This window comes from Streptopelia decaocto (assembly GCF_964273445.1).
Source record: "Streptopelia decaocto genome assembly, chromosome: 4".
NCBI lineage: Eukaryota > Metazoa > Chordata > Aves > Columbiformes > Columbidae > Streptopelia > Streptopelia decaocto.
The window spans coordinates 30,636,772-30,653,166 of record NC_138658.1 but is presented as its reverse complement, the minus strand read 5'-3'; the positions used below and the strand labels follow the sequence as shown (position 1 = coordinate 30,653,166).

Genomic DNA, 16,395 nt, shown 5'->3' with positions numbered 1-16,395 from the left:
TAAAGGAGCAAAGCCTGTTAGAGATAAACGGGATTCATGGCATACTTTAAAGCGTCTAATAAGAGATCCTAGTAAAATTTGTGGTAGGAAATTGCACCATTGATGAATTACAACTGGAAAATCCAATCCTCTCTTCCCCCATCCAACTCAGCCCTGCCTCAGCAGAAGGGACCACACCTGACTGCGTGACCCCAGCTGACAGGCAAGGATAGTGGGGTAAGAGATGAGCACTCATTGCTTAGGGCTTAGATTAGGAAAGGCTTTATTGCTAATACCTAGAGCTTGAATTAGCACCAGGCTTTGGAAACTCTCTGCTCAGAGTGGGAAAAGGAATCTTGTTTCCTTGAGGAGACTTTGGGGCTTCAAGGGTTACCTTTTGCTTTTCAGTCTTGTGCTGAGGTAGTAAATGCTGCTGCTGTAAACTGCCTTAGTTTAAAACTTGGCATGATGAGTCATAAGACTTTGTCTTGGATCTTTATATATATATATATATATATATATATATATATTTTTTTTTTTTTTTCCCCTTTACAAAAAAAGCTTTTATCAGTTTCTGGTTCAAGCAGAGGAGTTTTCGATGTCTTGCTAGTGTAGCATGTTTAACAAATAACCCAAACCCACTGAGATTAGGAGTAACAATGGAGTGTTACTAAAATCTTTCCTATCCTTCTTCTGGAGTGAGAGCTGTTTCCCTCCCTCCAGCTTTTATTCATTAGCATCTTGTTGTCATTATCAAATTCAGGCTGACTAATACCTTGGGCCTTTTATATTGCTGTGTGTTTTTTCCTTCCCATATTAGCCCACTCTGAAATCCCTGACTTTTACTGAGTGCAGCACAGAAGATAACATTAACAACTGACTGCTGGCAAGTTGTGTTATCTGCCCATTGGTGTTGGGGACAAGTTGTCAGTGTACTGCTCCCTGTGAACCGCTGTTTTCTGGGAAATTCCTGCTGCAGTTTAGGGGTGTGTGCATGTGTACATGCACATATGTGGCTTTCAAGCATGTGTTCAGTTGAACAAAATGCTTCTTAATCTGTATTTATCAGAAATAATACAGTTTCATGTTGGCCAGTACACTGCAAATACCTATGCCTGTCTGGTCAGGCTTAGTTTGACCACTGTTGAGATAATCTTTGAAGTTTTCCTTAGGCAGTGGCCCCAAATGTGACACTGTAACTCCAAAAATTCAGGTTTGGACCCATTAATCTAAAAAGCATTGGAGTTTGTTGATTTTGTTTTTTGAAGCAGAGTGGTTTTGCTGAAGTAAAAGCTCAGGTCTGCTGGGTTTCAAAACACTTCTACTGCCTTACAGATGGAGATGGCCAGGGCATGAAGATGCTGACTTGGTACCTGAGCTCTGAGCTGCCTTGGTTCTTCTTTGTTTGTCTGTGTCATAGTGGAAATCCTTTTTACTGGCAGTCCACAAAACTGACAATCATGCAGGAAATACCTTTTTGTTTGTTTCTACCTCCTGCTCTGAGCAGCTTATCTGTATGATCACTTGTTGAGTACTTGCTTCATTCACTATCCCCTCCCTGTTTCTCTTGCCTAGGAAGGATACATGACTTGCGGAAAATAAAGAAAATGCTATGCTGGGGTTACTCGTCTTTTGGACAGCCTGGGATAGGTAGCAACCTCCAGGTCATCGTTCCTGAACCACAGGTGTATGGATTCATTCACGACAGAAATGTCAAGGAGGTGGCATGTGGAGGAAACCACTCTGTGTTCCTGTTGGAAGATGGGGAAGTGTATACCTGTGGCTTGAACACCAAAGGCCAATTGGGGCATGACTGTGAAGGAAGCAAGCCAGGTAAGTCTGATTTTTTTTTTAGATGCGTTTCAAACTGTCTTGAGGCTGGTGGTTTGAGAAGATGAGAGAAGTTGCTTTGTGCTAATTGCACTGGAGTTGGAGCAGCTGACAGAACTGAAGATCATGTGGGATAATGCAGTAATGATGCTGAATAATATTTGCTGGCTCTGAAAAGCTGAAGCTGAGCAGCATGGGTGGGGAGACAGGTCTGCTCAGTTTGTCTGGGAAATGCATCAAAACAGAGTTGAGCGCAGATGGTCTCAGGGCAAATTTTGTTATTTGGCGTTATGCTGGCTTTTTATAAAAGGGAAGAGAGGACCATGAGTCACAAGTGTCTTCGGCTTTGTCTTTCCAATTGCACTGCACTGCATCTCTTATTCAGCTATTGTTGGGAATTTTCTTGTTTATATCGAAGAGGAGACCCATGAGTATAGTTGTGGAGAACAAACTCTATTTTGGCCAAGAGCGTTTATAAATTTTGTTTTGCCCTCTTGGAATTCTCTTGTCAACTTGTGCTTTCGTGCTTTCTTAGTCTCGAAGGTCATTGTAGCCTTGTGTTCTCCAGACTAAAATTGCATTTTCTTTGTTGTGTTCTAATGGGCAGAACCTATGTGTGCAGAACCACAGGCAGCTAATGCCTCTCCTTTCCATGGTGAAGGAGTAGTTTAATTGTGTATTTTGAGAAACCCCAAAGCCTTTCTTATGGACCTTCTTTTGAATGTTTGTCTTGCAATTCACCTTCCATTAACTGCTTTGTTTTGGCATGTGGTGAAGATACAGGTATTTCTGTTTCCATAATATAATAAAATATACTAAAAATTCCTCCATGGGTAATTAGAGCAATAAGATGTCATCTTGCCTCAAACTGCAGGCCAACCTCTATAAGGCTTGGGGCTTCTGTAATTTACCCTATTATTGCACAAGAGACATGAGATGTGTACAAAATAGCCACAGTTCCCCATGTATTATGTGCAAATCTGACCTGACTGATTCTACTGCTCTTTTTTTTCTGTCAGTGTGTCTTTTGTTCCTTTCTCTCAAAATCGGGTGGTAGGTGTTGGGTGCTGGATGTCTGTGGTGCTGAATTAGAGGAGCTGACCTTTAATCTGGCTTCTCATGCTTTTCCTACAAGTGGTTTCCAGGCAATTACTAAAAAAGGGTGGGATTATCAGGAGTGCTTAAGTCCTCTCTGTGCACAACCACTGTTTATCTTCTGAGGATTTGTAAATTTAGGCCCTGGAGTAAATGTGATGCTTAGTAAAAGGAAGCCAAGCCTGGTGAATTTTCCACTCAACCTGATGAGGATACTTCATCCTGCAAATACCCTAACTGGCTGCATGACTCTAGTGCAGAGGCCTCAGAAATTCAGTATTGTCCTAAGTGCTGTGAAGATGTGTACTCTGAGAAACATTGCTGGGCTAGCCTTCATTTACCCAGGAAATAAAGCGTAAGATGATAATGAAAATGGAGGCTTCACAGTGAGTAGATCATCAAGCTGAAAATGGATCTTGTGAATCCTAAATGCTGAAGTGTAGACTTCTAGCAACTAGGTAATCATGCCTTCAGTGAGGGCTGCAGAAGAGGGGCAGTCTGAGACTTGGGAATAGAAATAAAAAGTTATTTGGGTTTGATCCCAAGTGTCCTCCTTCTACCCCTCAAATTAAAAGACTGTCACTAAGCTGTGACAGCAGCTCCCATTTACTCTGCAGGTTTAATTTATTCTGTTAAAGGTAATGCAGTGCTGCCTTCTGAGGAGCCTGTGGCCATCCTTGAGAAACTGTTTCTCTGCCAACACAGCACTACTGGCTGTCTTGCAGCTGCCTTTTTCCAGGCTCTGCTGGACAGGGAAGTGTGGGCTGAGCCTCTTGTGTTTACTGCTTCATGGCTTGGTTCTGCTGAGCTCCCGAGGGCAGCTGGAAGCGGCTGACCTCTGCCCAGCTGTGGGAGTGAGCTGCATCTCCTGCTGTGGGACACTAGGACACAACACTGACTGTTGCCTCCAGGCAGCCCCTGGAGAGCCCCCACTAGACTTTAGAAATGCTTACCATGGCCTGCAGAGCGGCTTGGTTGTGTGTCAGGGTAATGTCAAGACATGAAAATATGCAAGGGGGTCTTCAGCCTTTTGAAGCCTGTATAAAAATGCTGGATGACTTCAGAGGGGTGGAGTGATCTCCTTCCTGCTGCCAAGGTCCATGCTCCTAAGGCGAAACTCTCTTTTATCTCTCACTTTGTGTGTACATGAGCCTTACGCTGCCAGCATGCTAAAAGCTTCAGTTAGTGTTTTGAGAATGTATGATCATGTTGTTTAATCAGAGATGGTTATTCCTCAGGATTATGTCTGCTTGTGAATAAAATTCTGGGACCTAATAATGCACTGAACATGGATCTCACCCTGTTCTCCTTGCAAGGCTTACAGGTTTTACCAGTGGGAGAAGAATTGTTATATTTGCAGGGAATGCTTTGAAGACTTTGCCTCCCTTTCTTCCCTTACTATGTATTCCAAATAATTATTTTTTTCTCTTCTGCTGCTGCCCACTGACACATGTCTGTAGTTGGAGGATTCAATTTTGCTTCTCATTCATGCTGCTCACAAAAATGTCAAACAGTAGCACAGAATTGTTTCAGCAGTTCCTCTCAGAGGAATCCTTTAGAGGCCACCTTTTGAAATGAAAGAAAGGTGTTAATTATAAAGCAGTGTTTACTGTCACATCAGCTGAGCTTGTGGATTTAATGCAGAGACATGATAGCATCTGGTGTAGTGATTCTTGTCCCGCTCTGCTACAGGGAACAGAAGTTACTGGGGGAGTTCATACCACTGAAAGAGTATGAGTCAACAGAAGTGCCCTTTTCTTGGATTTTACATTGCAGTGGTAATAGTTAAGATGTCTAAAAAGTTTATACTAACTAAAAGAATATTGATTTCAACTAAAAGCTAACAGGCTGTGATTGTTTCCACCTCCCCACCCCTGAGCTAGGATAATACCGGGTGTGCCATTCCTATGGGCTCCACCAAGAGCCATGTCCCCATAGTGTCACATTACCATTTCATTCTTTTTTTGAATTGTGGTGGTTAGCAAGCTACCTGAGGAGTCCATCCCTGTCACAAATGGATACCTGGGTTTGTTAATATTGAAATGACTGATTTTGCTCACCTTTTTTGGTTTTTTTCCTCCCCTGAAACATATAATTGGTGTCTCTGCAATCACTTGGCAGAGATGCAGAGGGGGAGCTGCTGTCCCATTGTTCTCTTGCCGTGAACATAGTTAATAAAGCTTCTGTCTGGCCTGTCTTAATTTTTACCTGTGTCATAATGCACTTGGAATCCCCAGAGCCTCTGACAATGCCTTAGGAGAAGCAACCTGGCAATCTTAGTTGTGACATGTTGAGCCCACTCTATACTTCTGTTCTGCAAAGTCAGTTTGAGCTTGTATTAATTTCCTGAGCATAAACAGGTGTTAACATCCATTATGTCTCTTAATGGGAAGTGATAATTTTGCATGGCAATAGTTTTAGAAAGCAAGATATTTATTCTCCATCACTATATCTAAATTTCTACTTCTTCAGCCCTGTAATCTCATTTGAATTGATTTTCTTCAGGTCTGACATGATGTCTTGACTCCCTGTGACATGTTTTATCTGAATGTGCATGCATATACTGGGGAACAAAATACAGGCCCAGGTGAAGGTTCTCTTGAGATTTGTGTGGAATTACAGAGGACTGTGAAATAGCTAGCTGGTTGTAAGCCACTTGTAAAGCTTAAACATGTTTGAGATTTGGAGCTTGTTTTCTGGTCTAGAGTTTTTTTTTTTTTTTTTTTCCCTCTGAAAGTGACTTCAACTTCATGTGACTTCTGCGAGTGAGAAAACTTGGGCTTTGGTAATTAATGTCTCAAGAGAGTTGCAGGAAAATGTCTAGTGCCAAATTTGCCTTGAGCCTTTCCTCTGGTAACATACAGCAGGCAAACCCATGCTTTTTTACCAATTTCCTGTCTGGATGCAAATGTGCAGGGTAGTATTGCTTCTGTGTGCATTGTGGAATCTATCTGCCCATAGCTGCAGGGCTAGAAGTATTATCAATATGTTTGATCTTTTTTTCAAAAAGTAGGAAAAAACCCCAGCAAAACAAAAACCCACTACATGATCCAGATCCCCCTGGACTCTCTGAATTCAGTGGCCTTTTTAAACATAAATCCACTTGTCCTGAACTTCAGTACATGGTTACAGAGACCTTGGTGCTCACTGTGGCATGCCTGTTAATCATAAACCCTGTAACAGCTGAGAATTTAGATGCACAACTGCTTGGAAGGACAGTCTGTATGGATTTTCCTCTTTTAGCCTCTTCCTGCTGGGTGGGAAGTCAGCCAGGAGGCCCTGGGTGCTCAGGAGGAGAGGTAGCAGGGCTTGTGTTTGTGGGAAGCAGCCGTGGAAGTGAGCAGGTGGCGCATGAGGAGGTATGGCTGCTGTGTTGAATAGGTAAGGCTGAGAGCTGCTCTCATGTGGGATGACAGTGGCAGGAGAATGGTTAGTTTCCCCTGCCTCCTCCTTCTTTGCACAAGGAGAGAAACAAGGAAGAAAAGAGCTTAAACATCAGCAACTCCAGAAGGCTCCACTACACAGGCTTTTCATGAGGATCTGAGACAGTTTTGTCATGGAGCTGAGGCTCAGCATGCTGCTATTGCAACACTTCCCAAGTGCTGTGGTCTGGGAGAGTCCTCCTTCACATTAATCACATTTTCTCTATGCTCCAAAAACAAATTTGCATGCTCTAAAAGGTGTAGTAGAGGCATGGCAGCCCTGCTTGTAGGCATCAGTCTTGCCAAATTCTGGCAGGATGTGCCTGAAAACAAGTGTGCTGAGGGACCTGGGGGACAGAGAGGCACTTGCAGAGTCGGATCTTTGGTGCTGGCCTGCAGCAGCTGACTTTAAACCAGAAACATAAATTGCGTCTGAATCCTTCCTTTATTATGTTTCAGCATCTATTGTAAATGTTATTTGTAAGAAGAATTAGATTATTAAACTGTCTGCCCCTTGGAGAGTCAGGTATGTTCATCTGTGCTCATCCCTCTCCCTCCTTTGATTGCTTACAGGATCTGACCCAGCTGTTTGAGGTTGTTATGCCTTCACTAATGACTGCAGCAACATCCAGCAATCTGGACTTGTATTGTGGTGTGTCCATCTCAGGTGAATTGGTGCAATTTAGGCTTCAGGATGATTTTTACATTTCAAAATTAGAAGACTGGATTTAAAAATTACTTTCCCTTTATCTTAAATATGCATATGTTGCATTGAATTGGTTGACTGGGGGCTCGGAATATCCCAGATATTTGTAGTAGGCTGTTTTAAGTTGTGTGTGGTTTGGATCATGAGAAGTGACTTCTACCAATATTCCCTGAGACTGAAGAATTAGGAGAGCCTAACCTGAAGAGACATAAGACTCTTTAGGAGAGCCTAAACCAGTAGAAATCTGGCTTCTCGTCAGTAAAGAAACTCATAGTTTGAGTCTAAAATGGTTGTAACGTGTTCTCTAAAATGTGCTGTCTCTAAAAATGCATGTATTGTTAAAACCACCAGATTTCTCTCTTGATTTCACTTTGAGGTGTGAAAACAAGATTGAGCCCAGGGAAGCAAGGTACTGGTGGTGGTGGTTTGTTGGTGGTTGTGGTTTTGTTTTGTTTTTTTTTTTTTTTTTTAGAATCAGTACAGCCTGTTTTACTGAGGACATAAGGGACCATTTTAATGTCTTCTGTCTCAAAAGGCAGAATTGCAGTAGGAATGACCAACTTTTTGCCTTTTAATGGGGAATTTGTAGAGTAGTTTAGCACCCTAAACTTCCTTTCTTCCATTTCTCTTGGTTATATAATTTCTGCATTAGGTAGTATTCAGAGGTTTTCTGAAGGTGCAACAGAAATAAAGGCTGTGTGCATGCCTGGCTTGGAAGCAGCATGAATGCTTGCATTGGCATGGTGTGTGGCACTAGTGACTGTCCCCTCCTGCAGTCACACTGAAGCTGAAAGGTGGGCTCAGGATAAAATGACTGGGTAACTGTGTGTGGTGAGGTAAAGGGAGAGGGCAGGAGAGAAGCTGGAAGCTGTAGATGTAGGTTTTCTAAATGCCCCAACCTTTCTGTATTCAGAATAGTTGTCTGTGCTAGACAAAAGTGATGACTTGATTAAGCTGAATGCATAAGTAGGGCTGATAGTCCCAGCTTTTAGGAGAAATTTCAGTAGTTTGGTGACTGTTGATGCTGGAAGTTCATTGTTCTCGTCTTCAATATGTGACATAGCCACAGATAATAGGCTGTTATTGGGCAGCTTTTGTATAGGCGAGGATCTGTGAATAGGCATCTGAAAGAAGAAATTTCTCCGCACCAGTTCCAAAAATTCTATTCTCATCCCAGTAAAGCAGCCCAGGGGCTTTTTGTCACTATGGATAGCTTTTCCCTTGCCTTAGTGGTCTATGTTTCCTTTGCATGAAAACATGTAGGCATGCGTTTTGCAGTAACAAAGCCTGAGTTTGGTGAAGGTAAATGTAAAGCATCCTGTATTATTTGATCTTGAAGGCTTACTAGAGTGTGTGCGTATCTTCAGGATGCATGTCCCCTTTTCCTAATGGAAAAGGGATTTACTTGTTTTTCAGTGTGCAACTATTATATGGAAAGACTGTTTTGATTCTAGCTCGTGGTATATGCTTACTCTCTTGTCTGTAGACATTAAATCTGCCAGAAGATGCCTAACTATGTCTGTGATGATTTTAAGTTTGACTCAGTCAACGTTAACCAGCCTGATACTCCTTCTTAAGCTGCATTGGAAACAGAATTTATTTCAAAGATCTTTGCGAAGCTTCTTTTTCTTTTTAGAAATCGAATATTTTTGACACCTAAGGCTGCTAGCAGGAAACAGCTGTTCCTATAGCGGAGCTGTGAAGAAAATGCTCATTCTCTTTATACCTGACTTGCCTTTTGAACAGCTGCCTGCCTACATAAACTTGCCAAAAAGGAATATACAGAGGCTCCTATCTCCTTTTCTCAGAGTGTCTTCCAATCTTACAATAGAGAAAATTAATAAATTTCTGTAAGTGTTCATTAGGATTACATTAATGACCTCCCTTTTCCAGTCACCCTGCTTCTTTGCAGTAAGGTATTTTCAAGCGGTACGTGTGAACCTCATGGGGATGTCATTGAAAGCAAGGGCAAGGGTGCTGGACTGAGTCTGCACTGTGCAGGTGTGGCTTTTCAGGAACGTGTGGCATTGTCCTGCTCACATGCAGATCACCGCGGGTTTTAAATAAATGGCAACAGAGTGAAGAGCACACCAAGTGCTTTTGAAAATCACATGGTACTTTGTCACAGACTGGGGCTGCCACAAGTGACACTGCCAAGTGCAACTACCTAGAAAATATAGCCTCCCTTCTAGAAGAAAATATAAAATGCCCATGTGAAGGCTAAATGCTTCCTGTTGTGCAAAACTGCTCCCATAATGTGAAAAGATGGCAAACCAGCACCTGTCCAGAGGCAAAAAGTGAAGCAAAGCTTTTGTGGCTTGCTTGCAGTGTGCATGGAATACAGCAATGCTGTCTGAGTTGTGGGAGCACAGAGGTGCTTCACTTCGAGCCCTCTGCTCAGACATCAGCTGCTGTGGAAGGACACTGGTACAGCAGCGATTTGCAGGATTGAGCACAGCAGATGGATAATAGTCAACTCCTGCCTCTTGGGGCAGTGGTTTGCTGCCTGGTACAATTGAGGCCCAAAGGCAGGCTGTAGATGTTCCTGGGTCTTTGAGCTTTAAATCTGTTGTGATTCGCCAGCACGCGTGCCGGAAGGGGCTGTGTTAAGGCTGCTGGAAAGTGAGCAGTGCTGTGTTTTGGGGAGCACTGCAGGGAAGAAGCAAATAGATCTCTCCTTCTTGCAGTGCTAGGAGGTCAAAGTGCTGATTTTTAAGCAGAGCTGTTGATTTTACACTGGTTGCCTTTTGTGTTTATAAGGTTGGCTTAATAGTTGCCACAGGACTATATTAGCTCCTCCATGTGTCTATGATGGGCTGCGGTGAAGGGCTTATTCTTTTTTTTTTTTCCCTGGTCTGCTATTCTTGCTTACTGCCATTGACATCTGTCACTGCTCTAAAGATTGCTGTGCCTTTACTTGGGATTTCTCAGGCTGGAATGCTGCTTTGCACTGTCTAGTACCAGCACGTCAAATCCAGTATCTATGCACCAATCTCCTCAGTTCCTCCTTTCACTTCTAACATTCATCCTCAGCACATCACCCTGAAGTCCAGTGTATCCTGCCCATGCTGGAGTTGCTGCCCTGGAGCTGTGGCAATTTTCTGGGGTGTGCATGATGGACCTTGAGGGTTTCACAGCAGCCGCAGCTCAGCTGCAGCTTCTGTGCTGCCTGTGGCCAGCACACCTGGCCAATTGACCACTCTTTGCAGGAGAGGAAAATGGGCTCTCTCTGGGTTTTCTGTGTTTCTTTCACAAGTCTTGGTGCCTTTCCTCTTTGAAAGAGCTGCCCTTACTTGTTTACCTCCAGGGTCTGAAGGTGGATTCTTCCCACTGCCAGCTGATGCCTGCCAGACTGAAGCCTTCTCTGCCCAGCCCTAAGATTCTCTGGCTGGGTGCTGGTCTGCCTATGGCTTCTCAGAGATGAGCTTGGAGAGGCCGTGTCGCCTAGAGAAAAGGTAGTGATGTGGGGAAGTAAGAGACTTTCTATGGCCATGTCTAGAGGAATAAGTTTGCTTTGTCAGAGTATATGTCTGCTTTCACAGCCGTGACGGGAGTAGCTGCCAAAGCGTATGCGAAGTGACACCCTGGGGTATCACAGTGGCCTCTCACTTGCTTCTATGTTCCTGCCTTGATGTGACCACAAGCAACTTTATAGAGTGAAGGCAGTGCTAGTAACTAAACCAGTCTCTCTATTATTTAAGGCTGTAAGTAGCTGTGCTAAGTAAATTAATGAGCAGTACTGTACATGTTGTGCAGGGAAGCAGTCATTTCTGTAAGTGTCATTAATGTCTGTGATGAAAGGGGACTGCAGACTCATGTCTGCTACTTGGAGCTTCTCAGCTTTGACCTACAGACAGTGTTTCTGGCAATGTCACCTGCTTTGGGTGGTCTTCTGTCCTTTACTGTCTTTCTTCCTGTCTGTTTTTTAATTCAGCAAATCTACTCTATGTTTGCATTTCTTGCTTTGCAACCAAATTATCAGAGCCTTATCAGCTTCAGTGTTGCTGCTGTCAGTCTCTCTAATCAGGCTGCCCTTAGTAGTGCTCTGCTTTCTACTGCAAGCCTGGCAGTGGTTTACGAAGTTCATGAAAGGAAGACCTCAAGATCTGCGAGTTGAACTTGTAAAACCCAGTCTCCTTGATGGATATAGTAAACTTCAGTTGTCGAAAGTTGGAGGAGGTTGCATGCTGATGTAAAATTTGCTTACTCCATACTTCAGAGCTTTTGCCTGATACTAAGAGGCGTTTTAGAACAAGGTGAGCTGCTGTATGTGGGTGAGAACAGCCAGCGGAAATTGAGGGTAGCTGTCATACAGCGGAGGTGTCGTCTCCCCATGGGGTTTGCTCTGGTAGTCTGCAGGTGCAGAGCATGGTGTTGCCCACACTCTTGCACACAGTCTCACATAGTTTGAACACAAGACACGACAAGCGTGTAATGCCTTTTCAGAGAGGCTTGGCAAGGAGGAGGAAGGTAGTGGTAGTGAAATTGTGAGGCTGGTGTTGGGCAGGGTGGTTCCAGCTGCTGCCTACGTATTGAACGTGTCCTACACCTGGCTGTGCCGGAGAGAGACTGTCTGCAGTCAGGAAGGTGTGTTCTGTCCTTCAGCCCTCGCCTCCTCCCTGTGAGCCTTCCTCTGGTGTCACTGCTGGCAAACCACAGCCTGCAGAGGTGGTGTGAGTGAAGGCACAAGAGCGGTTTTAGCTTAAGTGGTCTATAGAGTGTGATTTCTTCCTCCTAGTCCCAGACTCCATGTGTTGTCTGTGACAGCTGTGAGCACAAGATGCCTAGGTGTTCAGAGTTGAAAGTGTGCAGAGAGAAATCAGAGGCTCATTCTTGGGGCTTTAAAGGAGAGAGGAGGAGGTCAAAAGGTCCTGACAAACAGCATGCATTTCCCCCTCCCCAGTTACCAGTTTCCAAGTGTCAGAATCACAGTTCCACTGGGGATGATGTTTCCTGGAAAAGCTGTTGAGTGTACTTGTGCTGCTAATACTGGTAAAAGCATTGAATAGCCAAAACATTTGCTTGAAGTTATGTTGACAAAATAAGGAGAAACCTTCATAAGAGGAGGGAGAAATCTTGGGTGTACTTCTCTTAGTTCAGTTTGGATAGCAAGCATTTCAGTTGCTACACTTTGTTTTCCTCTTTCCAGATTCATTAAAACATTCTGACATGTTTTAATGATCAGTTGACTTTGTTAGGACTGAAATAATGAAGCTCATCACAGCCTAGAAATACAGCTAGGATATCCATATGAAGAAGTATCTTTGGATGTGCTGATGGAGACTGGAGAAGTCATCAGTCAGCTAAGTTTCATACTTAACATATAAAAATCTTGTCAGAGAGTCTGGCGATCCACTGTTGTTTACTTTTTGTACAGTGGTTTAATGAAATGCTGGTGACTGATAAGTTTGGGCCATAGTGTTTTTCTCATTTTACTTGTTCTAACTGTTGAAAGCAATAACAGGTTTTTCCATGGAGATTTTGGCTGTTGAATCAGGCTTCCACAAGTGCTAATGCTGTTAAGTGACACCTTGCTAGATGGTTTAATGTGTTAGTGTAATTCATCTCCAAAAGGAGAGAACTTAGCTCCTTTCCTGCAAGAATTAAGGCTTTTCAATATTCAGGGAACAGAAAGAACATACGGGTGAAGTTTAGGTTGCTCTTGGTGTCTTATTAAACATTCAGCTGCCTCGTGCATTGAAACGTTGTTTCTCACACTTCTAATTTTTAGATCTTGGTTACACAGTGCTCAGGCATCCTCAATGTGGATGTGGCATGGCAGAGCAAAGAAATTGGCACATCTGTCCACAGACTTTCCAGCTGCTAGCATTTAACCCAGAGGAACTTGTGCCAACAGTTGTTTCTCCCTTCCCTGTGTTCTTGCTACCGTCTCTTCCTTTTCTGATCAAGCTAGTAAGACACTTATCTTAAAGACTCTGTGAATACTTTCCTAGCAGACAGCAACAACCAAGGAAAGCAAATGCTCAGAGTTGCTTACTGGCAAGCTGGGGAGGCAATGAGGAGTTTTGGCCAGGTGTCCAAGCAGACTGCAATCACTTGAAATTCTTCCAAGCCACAGCTTGTTCTCACCAGGGAAGAAATCCAGGTTTTGCCACTGAAGGTGTGACCTCAGGGCTCATAGTTTCTCTACACTGTTTTCAGGCAGTAAAAGCCATCTGGTGCTGTTCGTGTACCTCCCAGTCCACATATGTCTGAAGGATTCTGCCACATGCCCTAGAAAAAGCCTGTCTTTTGAGCATCTGGAAGCTGTGTGTAGAAAGGGTGTACCAACTCTCTGATAAACTTACTAGGAGTGGGTAAGCTAATTAATCATGCATTGCCTGTGCATCCTAATCAGTGCATGTAACTGGATGCTTTGTGCTTCCAGCAGACACTGAAGACCTTGTATAGCTTTCCAACACTGTGGAGACAAAGTGTAAGCCCTGTTTTTATAAAGAATGAAGCTGTGGTCTGAAGGTGGGCTTTTCAGGGGTCTTCATGCTTGACTCAGCTTTACTGTACTTCCAAACCTTCAATCTGAATGTGCTGATTGTTAGAAAGCTGAGTTACAGAAACATATAGCCCCTGTCCTCAGCTTTGCTGAAGTGTCCCTGCGAACCACAAACAAACAAGAAAACACAAGAGCAGTCTTGGGAACTAGGCCTGTCACACCTTTGAGAAGGGTTGTCCTGAAGCTGTTTTGCCTGGACCTCGTTCTTTGATCCCATGTGTATTTTATGAAAAGACCTAACAAGGCTAAAACCAAACAAAGTCAAACCTTGATATGTCTGTTTATGTTGAGATGCATGAGTTAAAGTGGACAGAAGAGTGAAAATTTGAACTCTGCCAGATATGAAGAACTGATAAATGACTTCCAAGTATTGTTTCTGGTTTGAGACAGCTGAATGACTTCAGAAGAAAAGATTGAGTCAGTATGTACTACTTGGAACTTACGTTTTGTTTTCTGAAAGTTTAATTATATGTTGAAACACTGTATTGCATAACTCCTTCAGCCCTTCCCTGTTGCTTTCAGGGTTTTGTTCTGCTTAGCTTTGCATGTAATTGTGCCTGTTAAGCTCCATTTGACTGTTCTTATTCATCACTTACTGAAGACATAATACTAAGAATGAACTTCACCCTTTGCACCCTTCTTCTCAGTGCAGTGATACATTGTTTTTCTAACAAATGAGTGATGGTGTTGTGATGCTTTGGAAATTAAAACAAGTGTTTACCAACTACTAAAATGCCTCAAATTTTGATGTGAGGAAGGGATGAGAGGTCAATAAAGAAGAAATTGTCAGATGTTTTTGATAACACTGTCCGTGTCAGCAGGGAGATGGTACACCGAGTGGCTTGGCAAGCCTGACAGTGAACTGGGACCCTTGTTGGACTGCCTGTGCAGTCTGTCCCCCCAGGGGAAGGCTGGCTTTTTTTCTATCTCTGGAAAGAGATGTCTGTCTGTAAAACTTAAACTGTTTCATGTTTACATTTCTTTGACTTTGCACGAAAGCTGCAATTGACAGTCTCAGGAATGTACTGTAGTGGGATGGGCCTTCCAAAGGCAAATATCTTCAGCTCCAAGACAGGCATATTTTTTTGTTTGTGGTTGTCCAGTGGGTCCAGGTGAGGGTGTACTGTGCTTTCAGTGACACAGGGCAGCCTTTCAAAACAAGTCAGTATCTATTAGTCCCCTGGGATGCCATATAAAGCAAGGTCGAGTTTGTGTTGCCAAATTAAGCTGGAGTCTGTGGGGACTGAATGAAGCAACCACTCTGGATTTCTAAACCCACTGGATGTCCTCTCCATGTTCCAGTATGTGAAACCCTTGCAGTCCTTGCCTCCCAGTACCTCAGGGCATTTTTTTCTCCAGTTGCAGTACTGCTGTGGTCAGAGTCCTGCCTCTTCCAGCTCCTGATGCTGATCTTTGGTCGCTCGAATCTTCTGTCACCTCCCTAAGGTTCTCTGATGGCTCAGGGGCAGCTCACAGTGGTACTTTCACAGCAAATGAGATATGTTTACTTATCATGACAGGTAACAGCTAATTTCTTCCTTGGGAAAGCACAGTCATGTCTGCAGGTAGCAAAACACATTCTTCATTATGGCTGCCATAGCCTCCTATATTGTTGATGTTTGCCCTTCTGTCACACTTGGGTTGTTCTCTGGAGTGTTTGGCAGTGTGAAGGGATCAGCTTTGGAAGAAGGGCAGGCTGGTGAGTTTATGACCAGTTTTAAGAGCACAGGCACTCTGGATAATGGTTGATCTTGGTGTACACTGGCAAGCAAGCTTATAGCAAAGTGATGGGTTCATAGAATAGTTTGGTTTGGAAGGAACTTTTAAAGGCCGTTTAGTCCACCCCCCTGCAATGAGCAGGGACATCTCAATAGATCAGGTTGCTCAGAGCCCCATCCAGCCTGGCCTTGAATGTTTCCAGAACTGGGGCATCTACTACCTCTCTGGGCAACGTGTTCCAGTGTTTCACCATCATAATTGTTTAAAAAAAACCCAAAACTTCCTTATATCTTAACCTGAATCTCCCCTCTTTTAGTTTAAAACCATTACCCTTTATCCTATCACAGCACACCCTGCTAAAAAGTCTGTCCCCACCTTTCTTATAAGCCCCCTTTAAGTACTGAAAGGCTGCAATAAGGTCTCTCCAGAGCCTTCTCCAGGCTGAACAACCCCAACTCTCACAGGAGAGGTGTTACAGCCCTCTGATTGTGAATCAAAGGGACTTCCTGTGGAGGTGAGGATGGCCTCATCCCTCTCTTCTTTTGATGGTAGGATCCTCTCCAGCGGGAGCTTTAGTTTTGAACCTCCAGGTCCAGTACGTAAGCATACACTTGGCTGAACTTAGGTGATGTGACAGCACATTGCAGTGGGTTTTTTTTATCTTGCTGACTGAGAAGAATAGACCATAACCACATATGCTGTTGAGACACCTTGTCTGTTGTTTGTGATTGACTTTGGCTAGCCTGTACAGCTGCTGCTTGTTTAGAGCTCACAGATAAAAATAGGCTCCCTCAATTATATATGCAAATGAACATAATAAAACAGACTGCCAAGAAGTGCTACAGTTGGACACTTATAGGCCCAAGTGTGGAAACTGCATGTGAAAATTGAGTTACTGCCCTTGAAACCTCCCTGTGTCTTTGCAGAGGGTTGACAGTGGGACTGGATGAAATTAGTCCTGCTGGAAGGAGCTGCAGGGCAAAGGGTGTTATTAAGGTAAAGGACGGTTGCATGGCAGGCAAGCCCAGTCCTCAAACCTTCCTAGATGTTTGCATGCTTATTACTTGTCAACTGCACCTCCATTGCCATTAATTATCTTGAGTGAAAGGAAACACATGTTCAGGCAGCATTTT

At 43.6% G+C, this 16,395-nt stretch overlaps 1 protein-coding gene across 4 annotated transcripts in view; it reads left to right on the top strand.

Annotated features, from left to right (window-relative positions):
• LOC309438579 (putative E3 ubiquitin-protein ligase HERC3) overlaps nucleotides 1–16,395 on the top strand; it is a 52,338-nt gene that overhangs the window by 2,875 nt on the left and 33,068 nt on the right. For all 4 annotated transcript variants that reach the window (XR_014183822.1, XM_082050172.1, XM_082050171.1 and 1 more), the window contains exon 2: nucleotides 1,555–1,812. Coding sequence is in view for 3 of the 4 variants with exons in the window: in XM_082050171.1 (XP_081906297.1) it covers nucleotides 1,555–1,812 (258 nt within the window). In the remaining variant the exon portion in view is untranslated. The remainder of the gene's footprint in view (nucleotides 1–1,554; nucleotides 1,813–16,395) is intronic.